Source organism: Castor canadensis, chromosome 6 (assembly GCF_047511655.1).
Source record: "Castor canadensis chromosome 6, mCasCan1.hap1v2, whole genome shotgun sequence".
NCBI lineage: Eukaryota > Metazoa > Chordata > Mammalia > Rodentia > Castoridae > Castor > Castor canadensis.
In genome coordinates this window covers 98,894,755-98,921,685 of record NC_133391.1, presented here as the reverse complement: position 1 = coordinate 98,921,685, position 26,931 = coordinate 98,894,755, and the positions used below count along the sequence as shown (strand labels likewise).

General features: G+C 36.7%; 1 protein-coding gene across 12 annotated transcripts in view; it reads right to left on the bottom strand.

Annotated features, from left to right (window-relative positions):
- Nucleotides 1-26,931, bottom strand: part of Kiaa0825 (KIAA0825 ortholog) — a 420,702-nt gene that overhangs the window by 286,149 nt on the left and 107,622 nt on the right. For all 12 annotated transcript variants that reach the window (XR_012449106.1, XR_012449105.1, XM_074077071.1 and 9 more), the window contains 2 exons: nt 14,772-14,933; nt 4,977-5,071 (listed from right to left, as the gene is read on the bottom strand). Coding sequence is in view for 10 of the 12 variants with exons in the window: in XM_074077071.1 (XP_073933172.1) it covers nt 4,977-5,071; nt 14,772-14,933 (257 nt within the window). In the remaining 2 variants the exon portion in view is untranslated. The remainder of the gene's footprint in view (nt 1-4,976; nt 5,072-14,771; nt 14,934-26,931) is intronic.

Below are 26,931 nucleotides of genomic sequence, written 5' to 3'. Positions count from 1 at the left end.
CCCAGGATAAGCGATTCCATCCTGTGGCCTGTCGTTCTTCCCCCTTTTCTGTGTACTCACGCCTGCGTGCGTTTATTCTAGGGGAAGTGGAGGTGGGCCACAGCCACCTCCATGTGCAGCTGGCAGTCTAGGATGTGTGTTGGGTCCTCTCTATAGATTCTCTTAGCTATGGCAGGTGTTCCCGCTGTGCCCAGGGGCCAGCATCCCTGTGTGCAAGCGTGCCTGTTTGTTTTCCCTCCTCCCCTTGTGGGGGCAGAGTTAGGGCATGAGTGTGGCAGCCACAGTTTTTTTTGTAAGCATTTTTGCCTCGCTGGTGACTAGCAGCTGATTTAAAGTTGCTTTGGACTGAGAGGCCTGGCAAACTAGTTGGAATAACTTAAGTTATGAGGTACCATGCTACAAGTTTTTCATGGGAGGCAGGGTCCCAGTAAACCCAGGGAGGGGAAGGCAGACAGAGATAAAGGACATGAGGTAAGACCATGGAGGAAGCAGAAGAGGTGTCCCAACATCTTAGGTAAGGGAGGGGAAGGCAGAGCCTGGAGGCATAACACAGGCCTGAGGGATTAGCCATCACCTGTGCCTCTAGGTTGCTCCCATTGACTGGTAGTGGAACACTTTCAGCAACATGAACCCTCCACTCGCCAGTCATTGTTTCAGGCAGAAGGGGCATTAGACAGGGGAAAAGAGAAGCAGTCATCAGATGCCATAATCAATCAGGACTCCCCCAACATAGCATGAGGCATACCTGAATAAAACCCAGGCTTGGTCTCTGCCCACAGGGAGGGAGCATGGGCTCCTCCAGAGATGGAATCGCCTTGAGGCCAGAGTTGGCAAGGAGCGGCTAGCTTGACATCATGGTGGGAAAGTCCCTCAGGCAGATAGGAAGAGACAGGCAGGGCAAGCAGCACAAGAAGTCTGCTTACATGGGGAAGGAAGAGGTTTGGGAGAGAATTTGGTTGGTTTAGAAGTAGGTTTAGAGGCTAATAGAACCTGCGCAGGGGAACAGGAAACACAGAGGGAGGGTTTGGTGTGGAGATAGGAAAAGGATTGGGTGTAGGGTATTTCCTTCCATTTACCAACACGCTCACAGAAATTATATAAATCCCTTAAAATATTGGGATCAAAAGTGCCATTAGGTGGCCATTTGGAGACATTGCCTAATGGGCATTGAAACCAGGCCTGATTACAGAGAAAAATGAGCTTTCAGGGCTTAAGATCAGGCATTAGGCAAAGGGGCCCAAGGTTGGCCAGGAGACACCCCAATGGGGAGTCTGAAGGAATTTGGGATGGTCCAACTCCCATGGTGAGGCGTGAACTGAGGAGAGAATATGATGGGCATCCCCGAGATATCGGTTCCTCAGGAGAGAGTAGAGGTGGAACACACGGGAGGGATGTCTCCATCACTGGGAGCCCACAGTCCTAGGGGACCCAGTCCCCATGGATGAGAGCAAGCCAAGACCTAGCACTAGGATTTCAAGGAAACAAGAAAGAGATCACATCTCTGCATGCGAGGAGGACTCACCAAGAGAGGACCTTGAGGGAGGATTGACTGGTGGTGGATGGTGATTGGAGGAGTGCTGGGGTGGAAGAAATTCCCTGTGAGCAGTGAGGGCATCATCTAGGATCAGAGGTCCTGGCAAGGCAGCTCTAATCCCAGAGGAATGGAATGGGAGTTTAAAGAGGGAGAGAGAGAGAGGGTGGGATCGGGGAGGGAGTCTGGGAGAGCAAGATCAATGCCAAGAGCTCACCTAATCTGAGTCATGGCACCAAAATGTTAGGAGAAACGCAGCTCACAAAGAAAGCTCATGAGAAAAGTCTCACGTCCAAGAGCAAGGTTTAATGGCAGGCTCAAACTACCAGGTTGGCTGGGGAAAGATGGTGCAGCACAGACTCTGGGCTAGGCATGGCTTTTCTAGAAGAGGATGGTTAAGCAAGTTAGCGCATGTGAGGGAGTCTCTGGTAGGGGTGGAGCTTGTCTTAGAGCACAGGAATTTTTGTTTAAGGGTGGAGCTGCCTGGCAGAGGGCTCCATTTCTCAAGTGAGGCCTGAGGATAAAATGGCCACCAATTCACAAAATGGCGACATTATTGTTCTATCACAGATTACATTCTCCAACAGGCTAAATGGCTCTGGGAGCAATCTCTTGAAACTCAGGTTTCTATACAGGTATGGCACCAAATAAAATCCTGGCTCCCCTCCAGGACTTAGTTCCTACCCTTTCTGGAGCCTATAGTTGCCATTATTCTCTTGCTTATGTTTGGGCCTTGCATTTTAAACTTATTTGTCAAGTTTGTTTCTTCTCACCTAGAATCCACCTACTACTGTGGTCCCCTTGACAACCCCTCTTGTGGTCAGCCCTGATGCTGCGGGTCCCTTCATCACCCACTGTCAGCAGGAAGCAGTTACTGAATAGACTTCATCATCCCTATTCCTAATAGCAGTTAGGGAGGTCACTGAGAGGGGGGACTTGAAGGACAGACAGCAGGAGGTCAAGGAGACATTTCTCCTCCCTAGGAAACTCCCGTTTGCATCTGAAAGGCATCTCAGCCCTCAGGCAGTGCAAAAAAGGCTATACAATCCACTCCCCAACCTGACCCACAGGATCACCAGTTTCCTGGTCCTCCTGCGTTCCCCAATATGCAGTCTTTCTCTTCTCATCTCTACAAATAAATTCTCTACAAATAAAATCTTTCTGACCTCTGCTGTTAGTGTCTGTCTGTGCTTTCATTCTCAGAGCAGGCTCAAGAACCCTGAGCACCTGAAATTCATGTGCATGTCATCTGTGCATCAGTGAAACTAGCCAGGTTCAGAAAGCCAAAGGCCGCATGTTTTCTCTCATATGTGGAATTAGGCCCAACACAAATACAAGCAATATTATATATAAATAGAAATATATACAGAATACGTACCCAAAAGTAGGACTGGTAGAGGAGACCAAGAGAGGAAGAAAAGAAGGAAAAAAAAGATATCAAATAATAATGAAGTAGATCACATTTGTGTAGGAACAAGACACAAGGAAACACGCTGAAAACTGGTCAACACAGGATGGGGGAAAAGGGCAAGGAAGGGCAGTGGAGGGAGGTTACACTAATTTAAGCACAATGCATGTATAGGTATAATACCAAGGCAAAAATTCCACAGAACAACAAAGAGACACCTAAACAATGAAGCACAAGAATGAAAATCAGGTTATACTAAGGGGAGGGCACAATTAGGAGGGGGAGGGTAAAAGAAAGAAGAAAAGAAGGTGAATATGATTGATACACTTTCAATACATGAATGAATATAGAATTTTTAAACCTGTTGAAAACACCTAAGAAGGGACTAAGGTAGAAAGAAGAAAAATGGAGGGATGAACCAATTTGGGATATAATACATATATACATGGAAATGTCATAATGAAACACCATGTATAGCTATCTTTAAAAAAAACAAAAATGTCTCTTCAAAAATGAAGGACAGGAAGGTAAAACAGGTCCTGTCTGGGGGTTGGTACAAGTGGGAGGGAAAGATATAAGGAAAGGGTGAAGGAGGCTGTATACGGTGGAAGTATATGTATTCATGCATGAAAATGGAAAAATGAGTCCTGTTGAAACTGTTCTAAGAAGGAGGGAGGGGATATAAGGGGAAAATGAGGGTGGGGTGAATTTGACTAAGATAAATTGTAAGCACTTTTGTAAATGTCACAATGTACCCCCAGTACAACAATAATATAATAAAAATTAAATAAAAAAGAAATCAGACTGTGCCACAGGGGCCTGGATCATGGGTTACCAAAGCAGATAAACCAGGAAGAACTGCAATCACGCATGGAGGGCTATATGTTTGCAGTAGTGATAAAGGGGTCACAGCCACTGCCAGAGATTCTCCCTAAAAAAGAGCCAGAATGGAAGAAATGTCTTGGTTTCTCTGCAACTCCTCCACTCTAATATTCCCTCAAAACCTTTAATTGGACAAACCTCCCCAACTTCCATAAAGTAAGAGAGCCTGGTAGATATAATTCTCTACAATACAGAACAGAGCAGAAAAAGAGTAGTAATGGATCTTGAGAATAAATAAGCACAGGCTGGGCAAACAAAAATAGAGGTCTGTTCAAAGTAGTATGGCCTTTCCCTTTTAATCTCCATTCTTTTTACATTCACAGTGTACAGATTCTGACTCTGGATAGGAAGAGTTTTTTATTTTATTTTATTTTATCATTTTTACATTTATTTATATGTATATACATTATTTGGGCCAACCCCCATTACCCCACCCCCTGCTTCCAGGCAGAACCTGTTCCCCCCTCTTGTTCTCCAATTTTGTTGGAGAGAAAACATAACAAATAAGAAAAACATAGTGTTTTGCTAGTTTGAGATAAAAATAGCTATACAGAGAGATTCCTAGCTGCTTCCATGCATATGTGTATTATAACCCACATTGGTTCATCTCTACCAAGACATTTTTTTTTAACTGTTATCTCTCTACTCCTCCCATGAAACAGAATGTACAGGGAACATTGATTCCATTTAGTTGATTTTTGCCAAAAACTTATAAGTCAGTTTTCAATCAAGAATTTTTTTAGAACAGGTATGTTTACTCACACCTGCAATTCCAGCTACTCAGGAAGCAGAGACTGGGAAGATCAAGGCCAGTCCAGAAAAAAAGTTATCAGGACCCCATCTCAACCAAAAAGTGGATCATGGTGGTATGCACCTGTGATCCCAACTATGCAGGAGATGTAGGTGGGAAGAAAGTGGTTTGAGGCCAGCCCTGGGCAGAAAACATGAGACCCTATCTGAAGACTAGATGTAAAGGAAAATAAGGGCTGGAGGTATGACTCAAGTGATAGAATGTCTGGCTAGCAAACTCAAGACCCTGCATTCAAATCCCAAATTTTTGTTTTGTTTTGTAGCAAAGGGTAAAACTCAGACATTATGATTCTTAATGGCTTCACATAACGGTATTAAATGTGAATTTTAAAAATCCTCACTTACCTTTGTTGGTAACAATTGCTCTGAAACAATACTGGCTTCATTTGGTCTAGGTTTCTTCTCTATTATAACTTCTCTATTGGATTTCTCCAAAGTTTCTAAGCAATAGAGAAAAAAACAAACATAGAAACATATATTTAAAAAGAACAAACCATACTAGATACGGTTAATATTCTCAGGTTAAAATTAGTTATGTAGAAAATCTCCATGCACAGTAGATACATACTCACAAACATACACACATTTCAATATGTAAGGAAGTGAGTCACTGTATGCTACCACTGCAACGACAGGATCAAGGTACATAATCTTTTTCATATACAATGTGATGAAATCTATATACTATCTATATTGATATTTGAGTCATATGCACATATAAGCTACAAAATAAAACTCATCATTAGTTCATGTTCATATTGACAATGTAGGATAAATTAAAACTAGAAAACACACATTAATTTTCTTGTTCATTTAAAAATTAAAATGTAGCCAGCATAGTGGTACACATCTATAATTACAGCATTGGAGTAGATGAGGAAGAGAGTTCAAGGCTAGTCTGGGCTACAAAGGGAGACCTTGTATAAAAACAAAGAAAAGTTAAACTCTAAAAATCATTTAAAAACTGGTGGTGTTTCTCTGCATATTAAAACTTCCTTTCTTGAAACAAAGAACAATACATAAATAAACATCATCATATCAGGAAAAAAAAAACTCTCAATAACCAGATCATTGGTTAATTTGAAAAACGTGTACTCTGGGAAAGACACTAGATCCTAAAATGGAAATATTTCCTCAATTTTGTTTTTTTATAATTAAAGAACTGTTTCTCATGGAAGAAAATAGACCTATAAAAGTGTAATGAATAAATACTCCCAAAAGAATCCTTTCTGCTTATCTGTTAAGGCTACATTAATCATAGCTTGATTGATTCAATATGAATAATTCAGAATTTACATTTTTGTTGTTTAGACTTAGTATAGGATGATAAATTATGTACATGCTATGATCTAAAATTTCTTTTCTTTTTTCTAATTTAGCAGGAATTTTAAGAATCAGTTTCTTCTTATTCCCTGAGCAAAGCAAATTTTAAATTTTTGCTGATTTTATAAGTAGGGAGCGTGACCAATAGAATCATCAAGAAGATGGTTGCTTTTCTGTGTAAATATAGTTCTATGAACCTAGTTGTGAATGATTTCTAAGGAATATGGTTTACAAAAATAAAAATATTTTATTCTAATGTTAAAGTTAGTATCAACACTTGTATGGGTAAAGTGTACCATAGGTAAACATTCCATTTGGCAAATAATGACAGCACTACCTTGGTTTGGATAAATGTCCCTCAACACCTCATATATTAAAGGCTTGGTCTTCACCCTGTGGAGCTGTTGGAAGGTGATAGAACCTTTATGAGATGGGGTTTAGTGGGAGAAATTTAGGTCTCTAGGGCATGCCCTTGAGGGAGATACTCCAACCATAGCTCCTTCCCCTCTCTCTCTCTCTCTGCTTCCTGGTTGCCATGAGATGAGTAGCCTCCCCTACCATGCACTCCCTACCATGATGCACTGTGCCACACAGGGGCCAGGGATCATGGATTGCACCTTTAAAGCTATAAGCCAAAATAAACCTTTCCTGTATTTTGTTCCAGTGATGCAAAGCTGACTAACACAACTTCTCTTTGGGGAAATTTGACAGAGTTTATTTCCATGATAAGTTTTCTTAAATTCCATACTTTGTAATTATTTTTGGATTTGTGAACACTTCCTAGACTTTGTTTAGAGTGACTAAACACTATACAAAATACATAATATGGCTGGCTGGCAGGCAATGCATATGCTCACACACCACACACATATGCACATAAACAATTTTGGGTGCTTTCAGCAACTCTTGGAAACCTCACTCATGAACTTGAGGCCCATGGACTTCAATTTAAGGATTCTGTTCTATTTTCCAAGACACATCACAACACAGAAGTGTTTACATTCAGACAACGTTAAAACATTTAACCTAAAATGCTTTTCTATAGTTTGTACTTCATAAAGTCTTTTTCTAAAAGAAGATGGGTTTATAAATAAGAATTAATTCTAAAATTGAACTAAAATAGAGCTTCATTACATATTTTTATTTTCACTTATTTATTTGTTTATTTTTTTGGTGGGACTGTGGTTTGAACTAGGAATCACATATTTTTAAATAAATAAATAAAATGAAGCCAGGCACTCATGCTTGTCATCCTAGCTACTTTGGAAGTTGAGATCAGGAGGCTAGCCTGGGCAAATACTTTGTGAAATTCTATTTCCAAAATATCCAGAGCAGAATACGCTGGAGGTGTGGTTCAAGCAGTAGAGCACCTGCTTTGCAAGCTCTTGAACCTGAGTTCAAACCTTTATCACACCAGAAAGAAAGAAAGAAGGAAGGAAGGAAGGAAGGAAGGAAGGAAAGAAAGGAAAAAAAGAAAGAAAGAAAGAAAAAAACTATACATCTATCAAAATAAATATGGGATTTTTTTGGGGGGAGAGCCATATGGAGAAGGCTTTGCAGGACACTAACAACAGAAGCCATAAAATAATTCTGCACAACAAAAATGCCATTAACATTCAGAATAGATAAAACAAACTGACATGGCAATCTTCTCAAAATATTCATTTAAAAATTGTTAGATTAATTTTTGGAGACGTTTTAGATTTACAGAAAAGTTGATCAGATAATACACTCTTCTTGCCCTCAGTTTCTTCTACTGTTAACGTCTTGCAATGATAAATACTTGCTTCAACTGACAAGCCAATATTGAAATATTATTAACTAAATTTCACAGTTTAGACTAACATTTACTCTTTGTGTGGTATGATTTATGGGTTTTGACAAATACATGATGTCATATACCCACCACTGCTGAATCACATGGAATAGTTTCACTGTTCTAAAACTCCCTCTACACCACCTAGGTATCACTCCTTCCTTTCTCTCCACTCCTGACAAGTAGATCTTTGACTGTCTCTATAGTTTTATCTTTTCCATAATATTTCTCATATTGGTGGAATCATACAGTATATAGCCTTTTCAGATTGGTTTCTTTGACTTAGCCATATACATTTAAGGTTCCTCCATGTCTTTTCATGACTTGATAATCTTCTTTCTTTTTATTGCTGGATAATAGTCCATTGTATTGATATACCACAGTTTGTTTATCCACTCAATTACAGAAAAACATCTTAGCTGCTTCCAAGTTTTGGCAATTATGAATAAAGCTGCTCTAAACATTCATATGCAGGTTTTTGTATGGACATAAGCTTTCAATACATTTGGCTAAAACACCTAAGATCGCAATTGCTAGATCATGTGGTAAGACTATGTTTAGCTCTGTAAGATACTGCTAACCTGTATTCAAAAAAGTCTGCACTATTCTGAATTCCTAACAGCAATTAAAGAGAGTTCCTTTTGCTCTACATCCTTGCTATAATTTGGTGGTGTTAGCATTTTGGATTTTATCCATTCTAATAGGTGTATAGAATCTTACTTCAATTTGCATTTCCTAATGACGTATGATCTTGGACATCTTTTCATATGCTTATTTGCCATCTGTATATCTTCTGTGGTGAGGTATCTGTTCAGTTATTTTACATACTTTTAAATCAGGTTGTTTTCTTGTTGCATTTTAAGAGTTCTTTGTATATTTTGGATACAAGTACTTGATCATATGTATGTTTCGCAAGTCTTTTTTTTTTTTATTATTATCTGTGGCTTTTCATCTTCTTTGTGACCATACCTTTTTACATGAAGATTACATTTCAGAAATTTACTCTCAAGATATACTTGCACACATGTAAATCAGTTCAAGGGAATTTGCCATATCATTGTAGTAGCAAATGAAGAAAATATTTGAAATGTCCATCAATGAATAGTTCATTAAGTTATAATATATGCACCAATGGAAACATTGAGCTGTTAGAAAAATCTTTTTTCTGCACTTTCTAGATTGTTCATAAAAGAACATCTGCATAGTATGATGACATTTTGTGTTATTTTAATACAGGAATATAAATGGAAGTAGTTGCTTCTGGAAAGTATGCAAATGATGTGGAAAAGTCATAATTTTATCATATTTTCTTTTGTGCTATTCAAAAGTTTTATAATCTGTATGTATTCAAAAACAATTTTTAAAAAAGAAATATTATAAATCTCAAGTTGTTAATGACATGAAGAGGTAAAGTTTGAACTTTTTTCTGATGGCACTGGGGTTTGAACTCAGGGCCTTGCACTTGCTAGGTAGGTGCTCTATCATTTGAGCCACGTTCCCAGACCTAAGACCTGGATTCTTAATGTCACTTTACTTTTCTACAGATAACTCAGAAAACTAGCTAATTTTGAAGATATTTACCATGAAAGAATTACACTAGCTTGAAGTAAAGTCTTTGCAAATCTGTTTCTGTCACCATTGTGTAGCTTTAGTTTAAATCTCAGGAAAAAAGTTAATTATCTTTTATTTATCATTTCGCTCCCAAATACATTATGTTTATTCACTAAATGTAATGTGCTCAGATGTTTATATAAGCCATCTGCCTATTTTCAAGATGAGTAAGAAAAAGATAAGCTTTCCAAGATTTTTCTTGCTGGTGCCTAATTCTAGAGTAAGTGAGAAAGTCATCAAGTAATTATGATAACCTTTAAAATATGATTCCCAAAAAAATTTAAAATATTTTAAATGCTTATTCTTCTCCAAAAAAAGCAAAAAGGAGCACTTTCAGGTAGGATTAGTAACTCTGGATCCACACTGCTAAGATATTTTTGTGGCTTTATTTCAGTGTGGCATTTTTATTTTTCTTAGGAATTCAAAATGGTCAATTTCAAATTTGGCAATGTAAAATTTTATGAGCCCTTTGAACATTTAGGGAATTACTATACATATTTTAAGATATATTGAAATTGAAATTTCTATACACTTATTATTGTCCATTTTTGGCTCACCACTCCAAAACATAGCTATCTGCATATGCGTAACAATGGCTTCTCAAAGAGCACGGCTGGATTAAGAACCTCAGAAGGATGCAGAGGGTCACAAGAACGTAGCTGCTCAACAGTTTCCCCTACAGAGTTCTCTGTAGTTCATTTTACACTTCTGGTTAGTTTCCACACTGCTGCTTTCTTTCCTAGGGAGTGGAGGTTGGCAGTACTTTGCTGTGACATCCACTTTCACACCCAAATTGGTCTTCATAGGTTCCCATTGTGTGCACTTCAAAGCAACTTGCCTTGTTGGCAGCTCTAAGTGGGAACTACATGTCTTTCTTTTCTTCACTGTTCTTTTCTGGCTCACAAGCAACCTCCCACCAAAAGCTGAATCTGTAGAAGAGACTACATCCAAGAGATAATACCATGAAAAAGTATGAAGAGAAACCCAGGTGGCCACCTTGCAAATTTCCAATGTGGAAGCCTTCGACCTCTCTGCCCAAGAAACAGCTAAAGTCCTAGAGTAATGAGCTTTACAAACCCTAGGAGCCTCTTTACCTTAACTACATACGCCTCCCTAATACAATCCTTTAACCATCTAGCTAAGGAACTCTTAGAAGCCATTTGACCCCTCTTAAGACCCCCTAAGAGTACAAACAATCTTTCAGAAGATCTGAAATCTTTGATTCTTCTGAGACAAACCCTAAGTGTTCTTCTTACATCCAATTGAAGCAGCCATTGCGCTTTGTCATTGCTGGGGCTAAAGAAAAAGAAGGGCCAAGAATCCCGGTTTAGATAAATCTCAGATGCCACCTTTGGAAAAATTGAGGAACTGCCCGAAGAACAACTTTATTCTGACGGAGCATTAGAAATGCCCCACAAATCAAACCCATAAAATACCATAAAACTCCATAAAATATCATAAAAACAAATATAGCAAGGCATCATGACAAGTAACGTCCTATTATTTTCTGAAATGATCAAAGTAGAAAACCATCGAATCGCTACCAAACAAAAGCCAAGAAATACAACTACTAAATACCTTTTTCTCTCTCAGAAAATACATCTTTTATTTCTACAAAACCTCTTGCTCACATCCAAATTACTATGAGAACTGCCAATTTGACTAAGTTTACAATATGACAGTAAATATCAAAATAGAAAGTAAAATATCTGGTTAATTATCTTTATATTTTCTCTATGTGATGTGAAGCCCCTGAATATTTTTAAAACATTTGGATAATGAAAAAAAGAAACTTTACATTTACCAGATTGTTGGTTACATGACATAGTAGGCAACTTTTTCCAAGTTAACAAAATATGCTCCATTCAAAACAAATAACACAGGAAACCAAAAGATTTACTCTCTTTTTTTTCTCATTCTTTCCCATATTTTTTAAGCAAAACATTAATGATCAGTAATATTCCATAGTTAGCTTAAGATACATTTGGTTTCTTTAATCATCATTTCAAGGAACCTTTTCTTCCACATTTAAGAAGATAAAGATGATGATAAGAATTGATTAACTTGGATACACTGAATAAAACATTTAAGATTTTTCTTGACAATTTCCCTCAAGATCATTCTTCTCAGAGATCCATTTACATAAAGTTGTGTCAGATGAAATGACTCTTGGCTTTCTTATAAAAAAAATGAACTTCAACCACAAAGAATACATATATCACAGGGGGGATGTTCTAATACACAAACATTTCTTATACCTGCTGGTCAAAATTCCTTCTACATACTGTGTTTGATAATCCGCAAATGTGTTTGCATTGTGCACTATTATTAATGTGATACTGAAGTTGCTTTTATTTGCCATGTAGCTTTTATGATGACAAACTGGGGATAAGACAGTATATTGTGGCATAATTATATATTTGCTTTGTTGATTTTATGCAAGAATGGTAACTATTACTCTCAAATATCCATCATATACAATTCTCTGCATTGCTTGATCTTAATCTAATGGAGTTGAACGAACTTTTCCTTTTTTTCTCCTCTTTCCTGAAATCAACATATTAATCCTTGGCCATTTCAATTTTATATCTTTCTAATAGCTCTCTAATGCAACTGTAATTTTGAATTTATGCTGCCCATAAGAAGAACAAAGTTCTCAGAATTGATACAAATTCTCAATGGCCTGGTCTAGTACCAAAACAAGATGATTCCAAATGGGTGTGTGTAGGGGGGGAGGGGAGTCTGGATATTTGTGAATTCATTCTGTTTCTTGATCTGCAGAAAAGATCTTCTAAAAAGGTGGATGAGTGACGTATAATGTTAGCCAGGCAAGATGGATGAGTGCCAACATCAAATGTCAACTGTTTTAAGCACCAATATGTCATCAATAATTAGTATGTCACATTGCCCTATTCAGGGCTCTATGACTACCCATCAGCTCCATCTAGGAAACCTATTAGAATTCAAATTATCTCCTAATTAAATCTGCTTTTTCATTCTGCCTTTTAACTAATATTCATACTTTCTGTCCTATTTTTTTTTGTCAGCTTCAGAAATCTATAATCCGCCTCCATTTTTTTCCTTCAAATTAGTTCCAAATTTAGAAAATGTATTGCTATGGTTTGGGTATGGCCCACAAGGGCTCATGTATTAGAAGCTTGGTCCTCAGTATGGTAACACACAGCTGGTGGGACATGTTAAGAGCCAGAGCCTAGTAGGATGTCATTGGGGGCATGACCCTCAGGAGAGCCCTGGCCAGAGCCAGCACCATACATTTTGGACTTTCTCCTCTAAAACTGTGAGCCAAATAAGCCCCTTTCCTTTACAAATTACACACACTCAAGCATTTTGTTACATTAACAGAAAATGGACTAACACAGAGATCTACTAAATTTACTTTATAATAGTGCTACATAAACCTAATCTGAAACATAGAAAGCCAATGAACTATGCTTAGTATAAAACAAACTCCAATCCTATAACTTTTCTAACATTACTTATGCCGGGTAAAGTAAATAAAGCAATATAGAACTAAATATATTGAGAGAACTAATAAAATTTTTAATAAGAAACTGGGCTTGAGGGTTTCAATTCCCAATTTTCAAATTATTTGTTAACCCCATTGCCTCTCTCACTTTGTTTTGCAGATATAGTCATTCTTCTTAGAAGGATATGTGGCACCATATAAAAGAGAACTTTGTACATTCCATTTAGATAAAAATGAAAGTCATTGTTAAATTTGAGCATGATGACAGAGAACAACCTTAACCACTAAACCTTTGAATTCTACTTTTAATATTAGAAACATTATTTCAGCTCACATGGCCAGGTTTTCTGCAAAGGAATTTTGTGAAGACTAAACTTAGAACAACATATTATATAATTATAATTACTATTTTTAAAAACTCACATACCTTAGAAAGGGATGGAACACTGCTAAACTCATTCTATGAAGCCAGTATTACACTCATTCCAAAACCAGACAAGGACACAACAAAAAAAGAGAATTACAATCTCTTTAATGACCTTCAATGCAAAAATCCTTAATAAAATATTGGCAAACTGAATTCAACAGCATATCAAAAACATCATATACCGTGATCAAGTTGATTTCATTCCAGGGATGCAGGGATGGTTCGACATACACAAATCATTAAATGTAAAACAGCACATTAATAGAAGCAAAGACAAAAACCACTTGATCAATACAATAGATGCTGAAAAAGCCTTAGACAAAATTCAACATTCTTTCATCATAAAAGCTCTGATGAAACAAGGAATAGAAGGAATGTACCTCAACATAATAAAAGCTATATATAATTTGTGTATAGTCAACATCATACTAAATGAGAAAAAATTAAACCATTTCCTCTAAAGTCAGGAATAAGACAATGGGATCCACGTTCTCCATTCTTATTCAGCAGTCTTGGAATTCCTAGGCAGAGCAATAAGACAGGAAGAAGAAATGAAAGGAATACAAATTGGAAAGGAAGTAGTCAAATTATCCCTATTGTCAGATGATATGATCATATAACTAAAAGATAACTAAAAGATCCAAAAAACTCCACCAAAAACTCCTAGACACTGTAAACAGTTTCAGCAAAGGGGCAGTATACAAAATCAATTAACAAAAATCAGCAATCTTTCTATATACCAATAATGAACAGACTGAGAAAGAATACAGGCAAATAATAATAGCCTCCCCAAAAAACCAAGTACCTAGGAATAAACTCAACAAAGGATGTGAAAGACCTCTACAAGGGAAACTGTAAACCATTGAAGAAAGAAATTGAAGAAGACTACAGAAAAAAAAAAAACCCTCACATTTCTTGATTGTTTATGATATGCTACACATTTCTTTAAGTACCTTATATACACTAAATCATTCAATTCTCATAATTCTATATAACATATTTTAGAATCTAAGATTCTAATTCCAAAAGAAAACAATGAGAAAATTAATGTAATCCTCATGATTATGTGAAGATGAGAAGACTCAGGCCTGAGGAGACTAAGTGTTTTGTTCAAAATCACCAGGCTGATAGTCACAGAAGAGGAGTCACTAGAACATCCAGTCAGCTTGCTCTTTCCATAGGCCTCAGGCTGATAGTCACAGAAGAGGAGTCACTAGAACATCCAGTCAGCTTGCTCTTTCCATAGGCCTGTCTGGTTCCTTGAAAAACACTGATGTGATTTTAGCTAAAGACAATTATCCAGTTGATTGGTTAATTAAAAGATAAAAATGTGATCCATGGTGTGCATCAAACTGCATGTTTATCTAAAGAATTTTACCATGTAATTTCTTCAAGTAAAAGTATAGACTCAAGTATTATGAAGCAAAATCAGAGATAAATTGTAGATTTACAAATTTAAGCAAAAAGATATATTACCTGAAGAATTTCTGGGCGTCTTAAATGATAAAAACATTTCTTCAAACAATTCTTGAACCTTGTTTTCCAGTTTCAAACAGGATTTTATGAGCTGTGATAAGAACTGGAGTTCATCTAAGGAAAGAGAAAAGTTTCTTCCTTTCTGTGGGTCTTCAGGAATAACTGTGAAAAGAGAAGACCAATACTGCTGTACATTTTTTTTATTATCAATAAATATTAGAATGATCTGTGTGGTTCCATAAATCATCAAACAAACAAGATTCTCCATAATTAAAACAAGTGTATTGTTTCATTAAGAAACACATATAAAATCTCCTAGGAGAAACTTTTCTTCTGGTAAGTTGGAGATAGATATTTTTATTGATGTAACTATGACAAATAATTAGATTAATTCTCCAAGTTATGAATAGGCATACTGCTTGTAGTGAAAATTACAGTTTATATAATTCTATTTTTTTAAGGCTAGCATAGCTTGAATCTAATCAGGAGGAAATACCAGACAAACTCAAATTAAGGACATTCTGAAAAACAGATGGTTTATTCTTTTCTAAAGTGCCATTTCAGGAAAAAAAAAAAAGACTAGGAAATATGGTAGTCTAAAGGAATCTAAAAAGATATGACAACATAAAGCACCTCATGATCAATATTTTATTTTATTATCAAGAACATTATTGGAATAATTTGGTGAAATCTGAGTAAAGTCTAATACAATGCTATTCCTGCATGGTTGTTAATTTCTTGCTTTAAATAAGTGTAGTGTAGATATGAAGGAGAATGCTCTTGTTTTTAGGAAATGCACAGTGAAGTACATAGGAACAAATGTTGGACTGAGGAGTGCAGCTCAGTGGTAGAGTCCTTGCCCAGTCTGTGCAAGGACCTGGGTTCAATTGAATTGAGAGCAATCTACTCTCAATTCAGGACAGATAGTTTTGAGTATGGGAAGAGAAAGAAAGAGAGAGCGCAAGAGCGAGAGAGAGAGAGAGAGAGAGAGAGAGAGAGAGAGAGAGAGAGAGAGAGAGAGAAAGCTAGGCAGAGACAGAGACAGAGAGACAGAGAGAGCAAATGCAAATTGTGGTAAAAGATTAACATTTGCAAAATCTGCAACTTCTTTATATTACTCTGGCAGCTTTTTTGTAAGTTGAAATTAAAATAAAAATTTAAAAAGAAAAAAAGCAGATAACAGATATAACTCTTCAAAACAAAACCTTGTGTATGTTGTTAAAAAGTAACAAATTAATTTGGCATTTGGCTAGAAACTAAATAACTCATGAAATCCTGCCTCAAAATCAATAATAATTGTGATATTTATTGCCTGCTTGAGAACAACACAACTTAAAGATTGTTTTTCTTTCTTCTTGCAATTATGCTACTAGTCAAGCGACGACATGATTTTATTTTGATAGAAAACCTTACACTTTTTTTTTAAAGGTATGGAGACTGGTTTACTTATTAAATATGCTTAATTTCAGTTTGCTTTCACTTTATTTATCTATTTATTTTTTAATTTAATTTTTTTTTTCATTTATTCACATGTGCATACATTGTTTGGGTCATTTCTCCACCCTGCCCCCCTCCCCCACCCTGTTGCTTTCACTTTAGATTTACATCACCTAATGGGACTTTTGACAATGTTGTCAAGGATTTAAGGAATCTTTCCTTTATTAATACTACTTCTTAAAACATGTACTTAAGGAGTGTCTTGAGGATTGACTAGAAATTGGAAAATTTATAAACATAAAATAAATATAAAGTATCTCTGGAGAAAAATTATTAAGAGTGCTATCCAGAAATTTTATATGGGTCTGGTTATTCTATGTGAACAAAACATTACTTTCATTGTGTGAATGTAGAAGGAAGTTTCCAGAAATGCAACAATTTTAACAGCTAATCCACTTCAGTGAAATTTTAAGCTATTGGCATCAAATTCATTTTCTTGTAACATAGTCTTTCAATGAGGAACAAAAATGTCATGGTATCTTTGAGGATGCTAGCTGTGAGAAAGAGATCTACCAGCTTCAGTTGTGGAATTGAGTCCTGTTCTTAAAGAATTAAGAAAGCTTAGAAAAATATGCAGTTGTCTATAAAAACTGTTTTATCTCTACATTAACCTCAGTCCACATTCATTAAATCTCTAGTCTTATTTATACCTAGCATTCTTCTATAAGGATGTCAGGGAACATAAGTAATATTTTTTGCCAAAAAAGTTAGAGAGAGAGAGAGAGAGAGAGAGAGAGAGAGAGAGAGAAACATTAGAAATTATTCCTAGTTCTTTATGAGTCACGACTATGCAATTGCAATAGTTTGACTAGAAATGAAACATAATTAGGAAGCCTTTATCTGGCTTGATTCTAAGTTGGAAATATTGTAAATATTTATAGAAAAAGTAAAGCACTCCAAGAAAAATCTTTAACAGTCAAAACACTGTAGTTTCAGTGCTACTTGTTTAAAATTATGTAAGACTTGAAGTTTCTACATGAAGAGGCTTTACCTTCATGACCTGGAGTTAGAAGGATCTTGTATCCCAGACACATAACAATATTGAAAAGCAAATCCTTTTCAATTCAATGACTCCTTATAACTTATTAATGATAGAGGACAAAAATAATATGTATGACCTAAATCTAATCATTTTTGTCCCAAAGAAGCAATGATTATGGTAGAGTACCATTAATTAGTAGTCCTTATTTCCTATCACTATTAGCTCAGTGTTCTCCCATGGGGTGTTAGGGTTCTTAATTTATGGGAAAAATAATTCCATGATAAATTCATTTTGTGAGAGGCCAATTAAAGGAAAATTAAACACAAAGGATGGAATAGCATTTCCCAAACTTATTTGACTTGTTTTCCCCCCAGCATCTCACAGGACTAAGGTCCTAGTCATCACACCGCAGCTCATGATTCCTAGCTCCATTTTTCTGTCCCTTAGACTCTTCACTCCTAACCAAATTAAGAAAGGATTTCTCCCAGAAGAAACTCCCTTTATATTTTCCTCCATTAAGTTAATCTCTTTCCCTCTTATTTCAATATTATTTCTGTTTGTTTCTTGCCTCCAAGCCAGAAAACTTCATCTCTAGAAAACTTTATGGGGATTCAATCAACCTAGGAGCCCTCTTTTCCCATCTAAACTAGTGGGGCTTTTATTTCTTCATTCGTTGAATTATTTCTTCATTTAGTTATTTATTTAAATAATTATGGAACTGTCTTGCTTCTATGACATACATGTCTAGAGTCAGGCTGTAAAATATCTGAAGTAATGATTGTTGCTTTGTTTACGTGATGAGCTCTGATACTTGGGAAATATAAATTTCACCTAAGTCTCAATAGTATTATAATGGAAAAAATAAAATTTCCATTTTAGAGCAAGACTTTAATTTACTATCAACTAGCAATGAATGTAAATAATAACTAGATAGTTGAGGACTTTTTTCTTTTATATAACAAATAAAATTTTTTCTAAAATGCAATATGAAACCCTCTGCTTTCCTATTATTTAGGCTATTTAGAAAACAATTTACGTTTTTGTACATGACATGGTAATGATGAAAGTTACCCTGCACTTGCTTCTATGCTGCACTCAGCATAAAAGTTTTTTTTCTTTGTTAAAGGGCATTTCTCAAATTGATAATCACTTGAAAAGGGTTACATGATCAAACAAATGGGGGAAATACCACATATTAATTGTTCCTTAAGGTTATTCATAATGCAAATTGGCATATCATTTACTTCTATAATAAAGCAAAAATCCAAAAACATAATATTATTCAAACTTTTTGACCAAGGAACACCAGTTTACCAACACATATAGTAATTTCTGAGATTTTTCACAAAAATAATTATTCAGAGAATACTGCTATGGATTGATCACTGTATGACTTGAGTATTTATATCTGCTTTGTAGTTTATGCTTCCATTGTTTGACGTTTTGCTGAGGGTTCTTGTTGCTGGTTGTGTGACTGATATTACCAGTATCCTCTCTCTTGTAAACTGGTGCTCCTTGCTGCTCCTGATACTACCATGGTATTTTTGCAGACCCCTATGAGAAGTTAATGAAACTCTCCTAAATCCTCCTAGACTTTCTTATTGATTAATTTCCATGCAGTCACAGGTTGAGGGCTAACTGAAAGCACCTAAAGTCCATCTATAGCTCTTAAAGGGCAGTAAGGTCCAGGATATCCTGTATCAGTAAAAAATGCACATTCCTGGGTCGACTCTAGATCTAATGAATCAGCATCTCTATGCAACGAACCACAGAAATAATCCTCTTAAGCAAGTGTTCCATGCGAGTTTTCTGCACACTAGAGTTTCAGACTACCACCTGAGTGGTCCATGCACTCTAGTTAAAAATTCCTGTGTTGGACTGGGGACATAGTTCAGTGTATGACACTGGGTTCAATCCCTAGCACTGCAAAAAAAAAAAAAAGAAGAAGAAAAGAAAAGGAAAAAGAACCACCATTTGCTGAGCATAGTAGTACTCTCCTGTAATCTCAGCATGTGAAAGGTGGGAGGCAGGAAGATCATAAGTTCCAGGCCAGACTTGGCTACATAGTAAGACATTCTCTCAAAAACAAAACAAACTAACAAACAGAACTTGGTTGAAAACCATTTTCTAGGATTTTGATCTTAGAAAGTCAACTGAAAGGTGCTATTGTGTATAGCACCAATGACTTTAACAAGAAAGCCTTCCATCTAGTCAAAATTTATTACTTTTTCATTTCTGGAAGAAATATGGAATACCTGTAGGAAATCTGAAAAAGCATGTGCTATACGTTGAAAAAAAATCTAAAAGATAGTTGATGTTCTTTAGACACATTCATCACAAATGTAAAAGGATCGCCACGAGGCCAGAGATTATATTCAGTTTATTCATATAGTGTCTCAGAATCTAGCATAATCTTGTACACAAAGTAGGCATCTAAACAGGTTTTAAAAAAATGAATGAAATCACAGAAGTCTTAGAAATAGCAAGTCTGGCCCAAAACAGAGTTTTTTTTTTTTTTATTCCTAACTCTAAAATGTATTCTTGAAAACAATAAATGTTAAGTTTGTAAATAAAGAAAAGTTATAGTATTCTATAAGCAGTCTGCATAGTCTTCTGCTTGACAAAATAGATTTGAAGGTTACTTCTAAAACAGAAAAGGAAGAGTGTTACATTTAAATCCTGACAGCCCCTGCCTCCCACAGGTCACCTACCTAGGTGTGGCCTTAAAGGGTCAGACTCACTCCCTGAGTCATAAATGCATCAACCCAATTTTCCATTTCCCAACCCCCTACCATAAGACAGCTTACAGCTTTCCTGGCAGTTATAGGATTTTGCAGAATTTAGATCCCTAGGTATGTAGACCCTGAATGGACACCTTTTTATGCTCCTCCTAATATTCCTATTTGGGTCTTAGATAATGTATGGCCACCCATTTCTCTCTCTGTAGTTGGAGGACTCTTGAAATTGTCTAGGGAACAACATTTCACAGTGGTTCTCCTGGCCAATGTCCATTCTGATGCCTATGTTCTCGCTCTCCTATTCTTAAGCTCCCTCCCTTGTGTCATACTACATGTCTGCTCTTGCTGATCAAAAATTTAACCAGTTGCACCTCCAGGGATACCAACCTCTCCAAAACGCCAGGATAGTTGGCTGATACCCACCATGCGGAGGTCTGAGGATTGGCTTGAGACTCTTTACGACCTATGGCTACAAGGGAGCTTCATCAACTTCAGGGAAGAGGAAATTTTCAAGGGACCTTCATCAACTTCAGGGAAGAGGAAATCTTCATTTTTGGAGCCTGGGTGTACGCCATCATGAGGCTCAGCACCCCAACATTGTTTGCCAACTAACCCTCCCTTCCCTTATGCCGCCCCTTGCCAGCTCGGAGAAGCCAGAGCGAACACAACGCCCCCCTTCCTTAGCAAACAAAAAAGGGAGGAATGTTGGCAATAATGGCGCTGATGGTTTTCGGTTCTTACTGCACACTTATGCTTCTGTTTTCCAGGGTCATGGTCCTGCCTCCTCTCTCTGCCTGCCTCTCTCTCTCTCTCTCTCTCTCTCTCTCTCTCTCTCTCTCTCTCTCTCGGCTCTCTCTTGGCTCTCTCCCTCTCCCACCCGGCAATAAAGAATCTCTTGGCCAGATCACTTCTCTCCACCTGGTCACTTTGGGGCCTACATTTCCAACAGTGTACAAAGCAATAGGGAAACAACGACAACCAGGGACTTGATAGAGCAGATGTCTGCAATTCACCCTAAAACAGGATTTTTTTGTGTGTGTTTAAAAAACTAAAATTATAGTTTAAAAAAAAATTTGACCATAAAAGTGTGTACAAATATTCCCAGAACTTCAGTCCTAAAATTAAGCATCTCTTTAAATGTCTTTGTGTACATACATAAATATGTGTTTATATTGATACACCTATAAATATACCACTCATAAAGAATACAGACTGCAGACTGCATTTAAAAGCATTTTTCTCCTGGTGACTGATAGAAAAAAATAGTAGTCCCATTATCTTCTAGTAAAATTTAGAACATTGAAAATAAATCTAAATGAAACCCTTTTATATAATTAATTTATGCTAATAAAAATAAAAAATATTAAATTTAAAACATACATTTAAAAGAAAAGAAAGTAGATCTAGAGAAATATTAGGGCTTCTCATAGGTGATCTACCACAAAGCAGCATTTGGAATAAATGTCAAGCTCCAGCTAAATCAGACAAACCATTAAAATAGAGGTAGTGGCTAAAAGCACACATATTATTTTCCAAAACCATTAGCAACAGAATTCTTGTTAATAATAGCATTAAGATACTGGAGAAAATGAGAAGCTACAAAATCTGATAATTTGAAGCTGGTGGATCAGTATAATAGGATAAAAGGCGCATATTTCAGTTTTCCCAAGAAAAACGAACATTAGCCACCCTGTTATTCACAGTAAATGGATCCATTTTCACTGAGGAGGCATTCTCAGTGCCACCAGACAAGTGATGTAAAAAGAGGTGACGCACAAACTCTATTGAAAATCTTATTATTCCAGATGAAATTCATGACATAATCCAAATGGAATATATTTGTTCCAGAAAAGAAAACTTTTAGGCAGTATTATAATATGAAGTCAGCAGGGGTTGCAGAAGACAAATAAGAAGGTGTACTTTGTCTACTACCCAGTCACTTGCTGAGAGCAGGTAGAATGTGGTGCTCACTAAGTGGATACCAGAGGCCTGAAGCAGCTCTGGGCCTCCTTTAATGCCTTTTTCCCTAGAGCCACAGCAGGGGAGGAGCAAATGCAAACACCACCCCCCAGAGTTTGTAAAGAACTTTCTTTGTCATGTAAACCAAATAAGTAACTGGAAAAGCATGGCAGACCTCAGATGGTATTTCTGCCATATGCACTAACAAGAAATTGAAACTGGTTTTCTCCTTTTCTCCAACATTATTTTTTGTAACTTTTGCTTACTTGGTAAGCTTATATGACTAAGCAAGCTTTTCGGGGGTAACAGTAAGAAAGGAATATTTCCAGTTTACTTTTAGAACTGAATTTTGTTAGTTTTCATCTCTTCTGAGGGGGCTTCCATAGGTACCACCCAAAATAGACAAGATAAATCATAGAGTAAATGAATGAGTGAGTGAATGAATGATTAAAAAGATGACATGAGTATCTTTGAAGTTGTGTGGAAATGGAATCTGACACAAGATGAATATGTGGAAATTTAGATAGCCCACAGGTAAGTGTCAGGTGAGGAAGCAAAGAAAGAACTTCAGTCTGGGGAAGCCAGGCCTTTAGAGATTAATGAATCTGAATCTGAATTTGGGAATCATTTAACTCTTAGAAGCTGGAAATTGTACTCCTCCTACTCTCTGTCCTCCCTGACTTCTGGTTTCCCCCCAAGTTTTAGTACATGATGCACTGATATTTATAGTACATTGTCTGAAGCACAGGAAATGGTTTATTGAGTGGTGAAACATGGAATCTATGACCCAGACAGCTTGGGTTCAAAGCCAGGCATTGTTCCCTATGTTGGGTCTAGACACCTAAGGCAGATGAGTGAGTATCCCATCCCCCATGGAGGGCAATATCATTCCTACATCCTGAGGAGATGGAGGCCTGCATTCCTGCATCCTAAAGGAGAGGTACATATCTGCCACAGAGCTGATGAGCAAAATGCTCTCAAGATTGTTTCCCCTCCTCCAATAAAGGTGCACACCAAACCAGTTCACCTGCGAAAGCCCTTGATTCCATGGCCAATGAGAAAAACCCACCTAATCCAGAGTTAAAACGTCCATAAAAACCCCAGCCTTCACCTGAGCAGGGAGTTACCGGCTTCTGGGCTCCACTGCAGTTCTCTAGCTGTAGCCTTTCCTTTCTCTCTAATAAATTCCACTTTATATATCAGCGTTGGCCCATCATTCAGCTGCCTCACGAGCCAGTTCCCTGGCCTCTGAAGGCAAGGACCCTCGGCACCAGCACGTAACACCTACTAATTGCACGACTTTGGACAAGTTATTTAGTCTCTTTAAGATTCAATAGTGCATAAGGTTTAACTGAATTAATACATTAGAAAAGTACCTATGTTAGATATTATTGCCATCTCTGGGATGCCCGCCTTCAGGCCCCAGGCCAGATTAGACTCCTGATCTCCATGCTACTTACTATTTTACCTTGCACACACCTGCACCTTAGCATTTACTGTGTCACAGTATAATTGTTAATTTGGGAGTTGTCTCCTAAAACGTTATGCTCTTTGTAGGCAGAGATCCTTTTTCTTCATTATTGCATTCCTATTATCCATCATAGAGCCTACACAAAACCAATTGTTTTTCCCTCAATATAAACATGATTCTTTAATAAAACACTAATTAATATTCCATTAATTTTTCATATCAATAAAATTCTTCATAAAATAATCCATAATTTATTAACATAATTAGTGTACATTAATTTCATATTAATTGCTATGCACCAAGTTTGTGTAACATGAAATTTCTGTTTCATGTTAATTCCTGTATACTAATTTTAACAGAAAATATTTGGGGAGAAATAACCATAAACACCATATTAGATCTCGTCCACCATAAAGTACTTTGTAAATTATTTAATTGATTCCATTTCCAAAGTTAAAATCCATAAAGTTGAATGGTAGCCCTATTCCAAGACCTGCCATTGCATTGCTACTGTGTCAATTCTTCGAAACTCTGGTTTTGTGTGTGTGTATTTTCATTGCCTTTTTAAAAAATCTACTGTGAAGTGTGCATCTATGCCATGGAAACTATGCTTTGCACATAATTCTAAGAGTGCCAGGCCGTATGGTTCTATTGATTATTTGGCTAAATGTTCTTGATTTGTCTGAGTTTATCAGAAGTATCAGATCCTGCTACAGAGACTTGTAGTCCCTCCAATTGCCCACTTCCCTTTGCAAGAATAGGTCCAGTCTAGCTTCAACCTCATAACCTCCTTATCACTCTTTCCATGTCATCAAATTAAATACCGGAAGACATTTACACAGACAACTCTCTTAGCCTACAACAACATAGACTCTCAGTTAAGGTGAATGGGATATACTGAGGAATAACAAATGGCCTCACTCTTTCAGGACCTTAGATAAGCACAACTATTAGTACCAGTGTCAACTGATTTCATAGTGGTATGTGACAACTAAAGTACTCTATTAGAAGAAACCGAATTGCTAGTATATATCTTATCTGTGCTTTCTATACCTCCTTTCTCTAATTGTTTTGGGCCAAGATACTTGTTACACTAAATTTTGCACCCATTGATAGGATTGATAATCATGATCTAAGAAGAGGGAGATGCATGCACACAGAGAACCCTGGGTTTGGAATAAATTTTCCCAACTTACCCAAAGCCCCTACATGACAGTGTCCCTTTCAAGGGCCCAGAAAATAAATATCCCTTTACTTCACATGCCAAGAAAACCCTCAGTGTCTGCAAAGGGTGAAGATAGAATCACCTGAAGCCATTCTTCAGAATCAGTGAGAAAAACTGAAAAGAAACTGCTTATATTACTACCCTGGTTCCCAAGCCGAAACTGGCTCCATGGGATGTTACCTAAACTTACTGTTGAATGATAACAAAATTCTCTCACACTCCATTCCATCTTTTCTGGTGAAAGATGTCAGTATTACATTAGCAAGAGATCTGACTTCTTGCTTTTTTGCCAAGGGTATAATACTCTTGTCCCTCTCCTTCCTTTTTCTTTCCTTTTTATTCTTTCCTTCCCTCCCTCCTTCCTGCCTTCCTCCCTTCCTCTTTCTTTCTTCTCTCTCCCTCTCGTTTCTTCTCTGTCTCCCTCCCTCCCTTCCTTTTTTTGACAGAGAACATGAGACTTCCTTCCTTTTTTTGACAGAAAACATGAGTGAGAATATCTGACTCACGGTATGACCACTGTTGGTTGAAGATGCTAATTAAAAAATGGGTCACATCTGTATGCAGCCAAAATAGAGAACTGTACCCAGCACAAATTCTTGAATATTTTCTCACCTGACTTTTCTTTTGATTTATGCCGGTTTAACTACAAGTTGTAAATACTTATATGTGCTGACCCTTTCAGGAAACATCTCAATAAAAAGATAGCTCCAGTATAATGAAGTGGGTTTTAAATTTTAAGAACTGCACACTAATGGTACATTATTAATGAAATATCTTCTTAATATCCCTTTCTCAGTCTCAATTTTGCTAGAGTTCAGTTAATTATATCTCTTATCATATGTGTTACTTTCTCTTATCATGACTAAAAATTAACCTATAGGAAAAACTTGGATTAAGCTAAGAATTCATTTTTACTATAGCTTCAGGTTATATTTGAGAATTGATATTTCATTTTTAAAGGAATATGCCATGACAGGGAAGTTACATTATCAGCTCTTAATCTAACATGCAAAAAATTAATTTAAAAAACTTACCACAGGAATAAAAATAATGCCGCCATCAAAAAGATAGATTTAAGTGAAGACAACTGCTGAGTGTGCTTCTTAATATATTTTCTAATTGAGTCATAACCATTCAAAAGAAAGTGCCCATTTTTCCTTTTAATACTAAAAAAATAAAGTGTAAGACTCTACTCACACTTTTTTTTGGCAAGGCAGAAAATTATAATGCCTATGAATGCATGTTAAAATTACTCTGAAAAGAGATAGCTGTGGTGATAATTGCAGTCTCTTGTATGTACCTGGAAAGTTGTCCGCATGAGCTTATTATTTTATCAGAGTACAATGCAGGCCTTAGAGACAGGGAAGACACCCCCCAGATGTGACGGCACTTCTGTCTAGCAAATCTTACAGTTAGTCTTACTTTTCTAACTGCCTTCTTCACTTAGGTAAAGCTTAAAGGTAAAGCCATATTTTGTTCAAACTCCAAATACAACTTTGGAGCATCTCAGAGGCAAATAGCACCTTTTACACTATCTTACTCAAAAGCAAATGATCTAAAGAAAGCATCTTTGAGTGGGTTTTGCTTGCTAATTCAACAAAGATTTGTCTTGTGCCTGTAATGCGTGCACAGGGCACCATGTGACATGCACCCCTCTGGTGACAAGGAGAGAGGTATAGAGTAGATGTCAAGTAGACGGTGACTCACAAGGGCCACAGTTCAGACCAGTCACCATCAGCTACTGTGGCCATCCCTGTCTTCCAGAGTAAGTTTATTTCTCTATTTTAGTGCAGGCAAGTAGGAAGATACATAAGAAAAACTCAATGTCAAGAGAAGTCTATGGATAAGAAACTAATTGAACAAAATACCAGGAATTGATTCTCATCCTGCTTTGATATAAGTAGTCAATACTGGACTTTGTTCTGTTATGGTTTGTTTTAGGGGAACTTTTTTTTTTAGATGAAAAAGTAAATAGAAAATAGATGTAAAATTAAGCAAGTTAGTATTTTTGATATAATTGAATATTAGACTTACTTGATTTTTATATTATAATAACATTAAATTTTGTTTAATAAACACAAATACTTTAAAATTAATTAGTATTGCATTTTAGATCCAGTGTTTTCCGTGACCAGGTTTTAATGAATAAGAAAGATAGAGAAATACATACCAAAAGGTAAGAAAAGAGAAAGGCAGGGAGAAGCCAGGGGAGAGTATCCCCCCAATAGAGGTCAGCGCATTGTAGCTGTGGGACAGTCTGCCCGTAGCACATTTTGTGCAAGTTTACA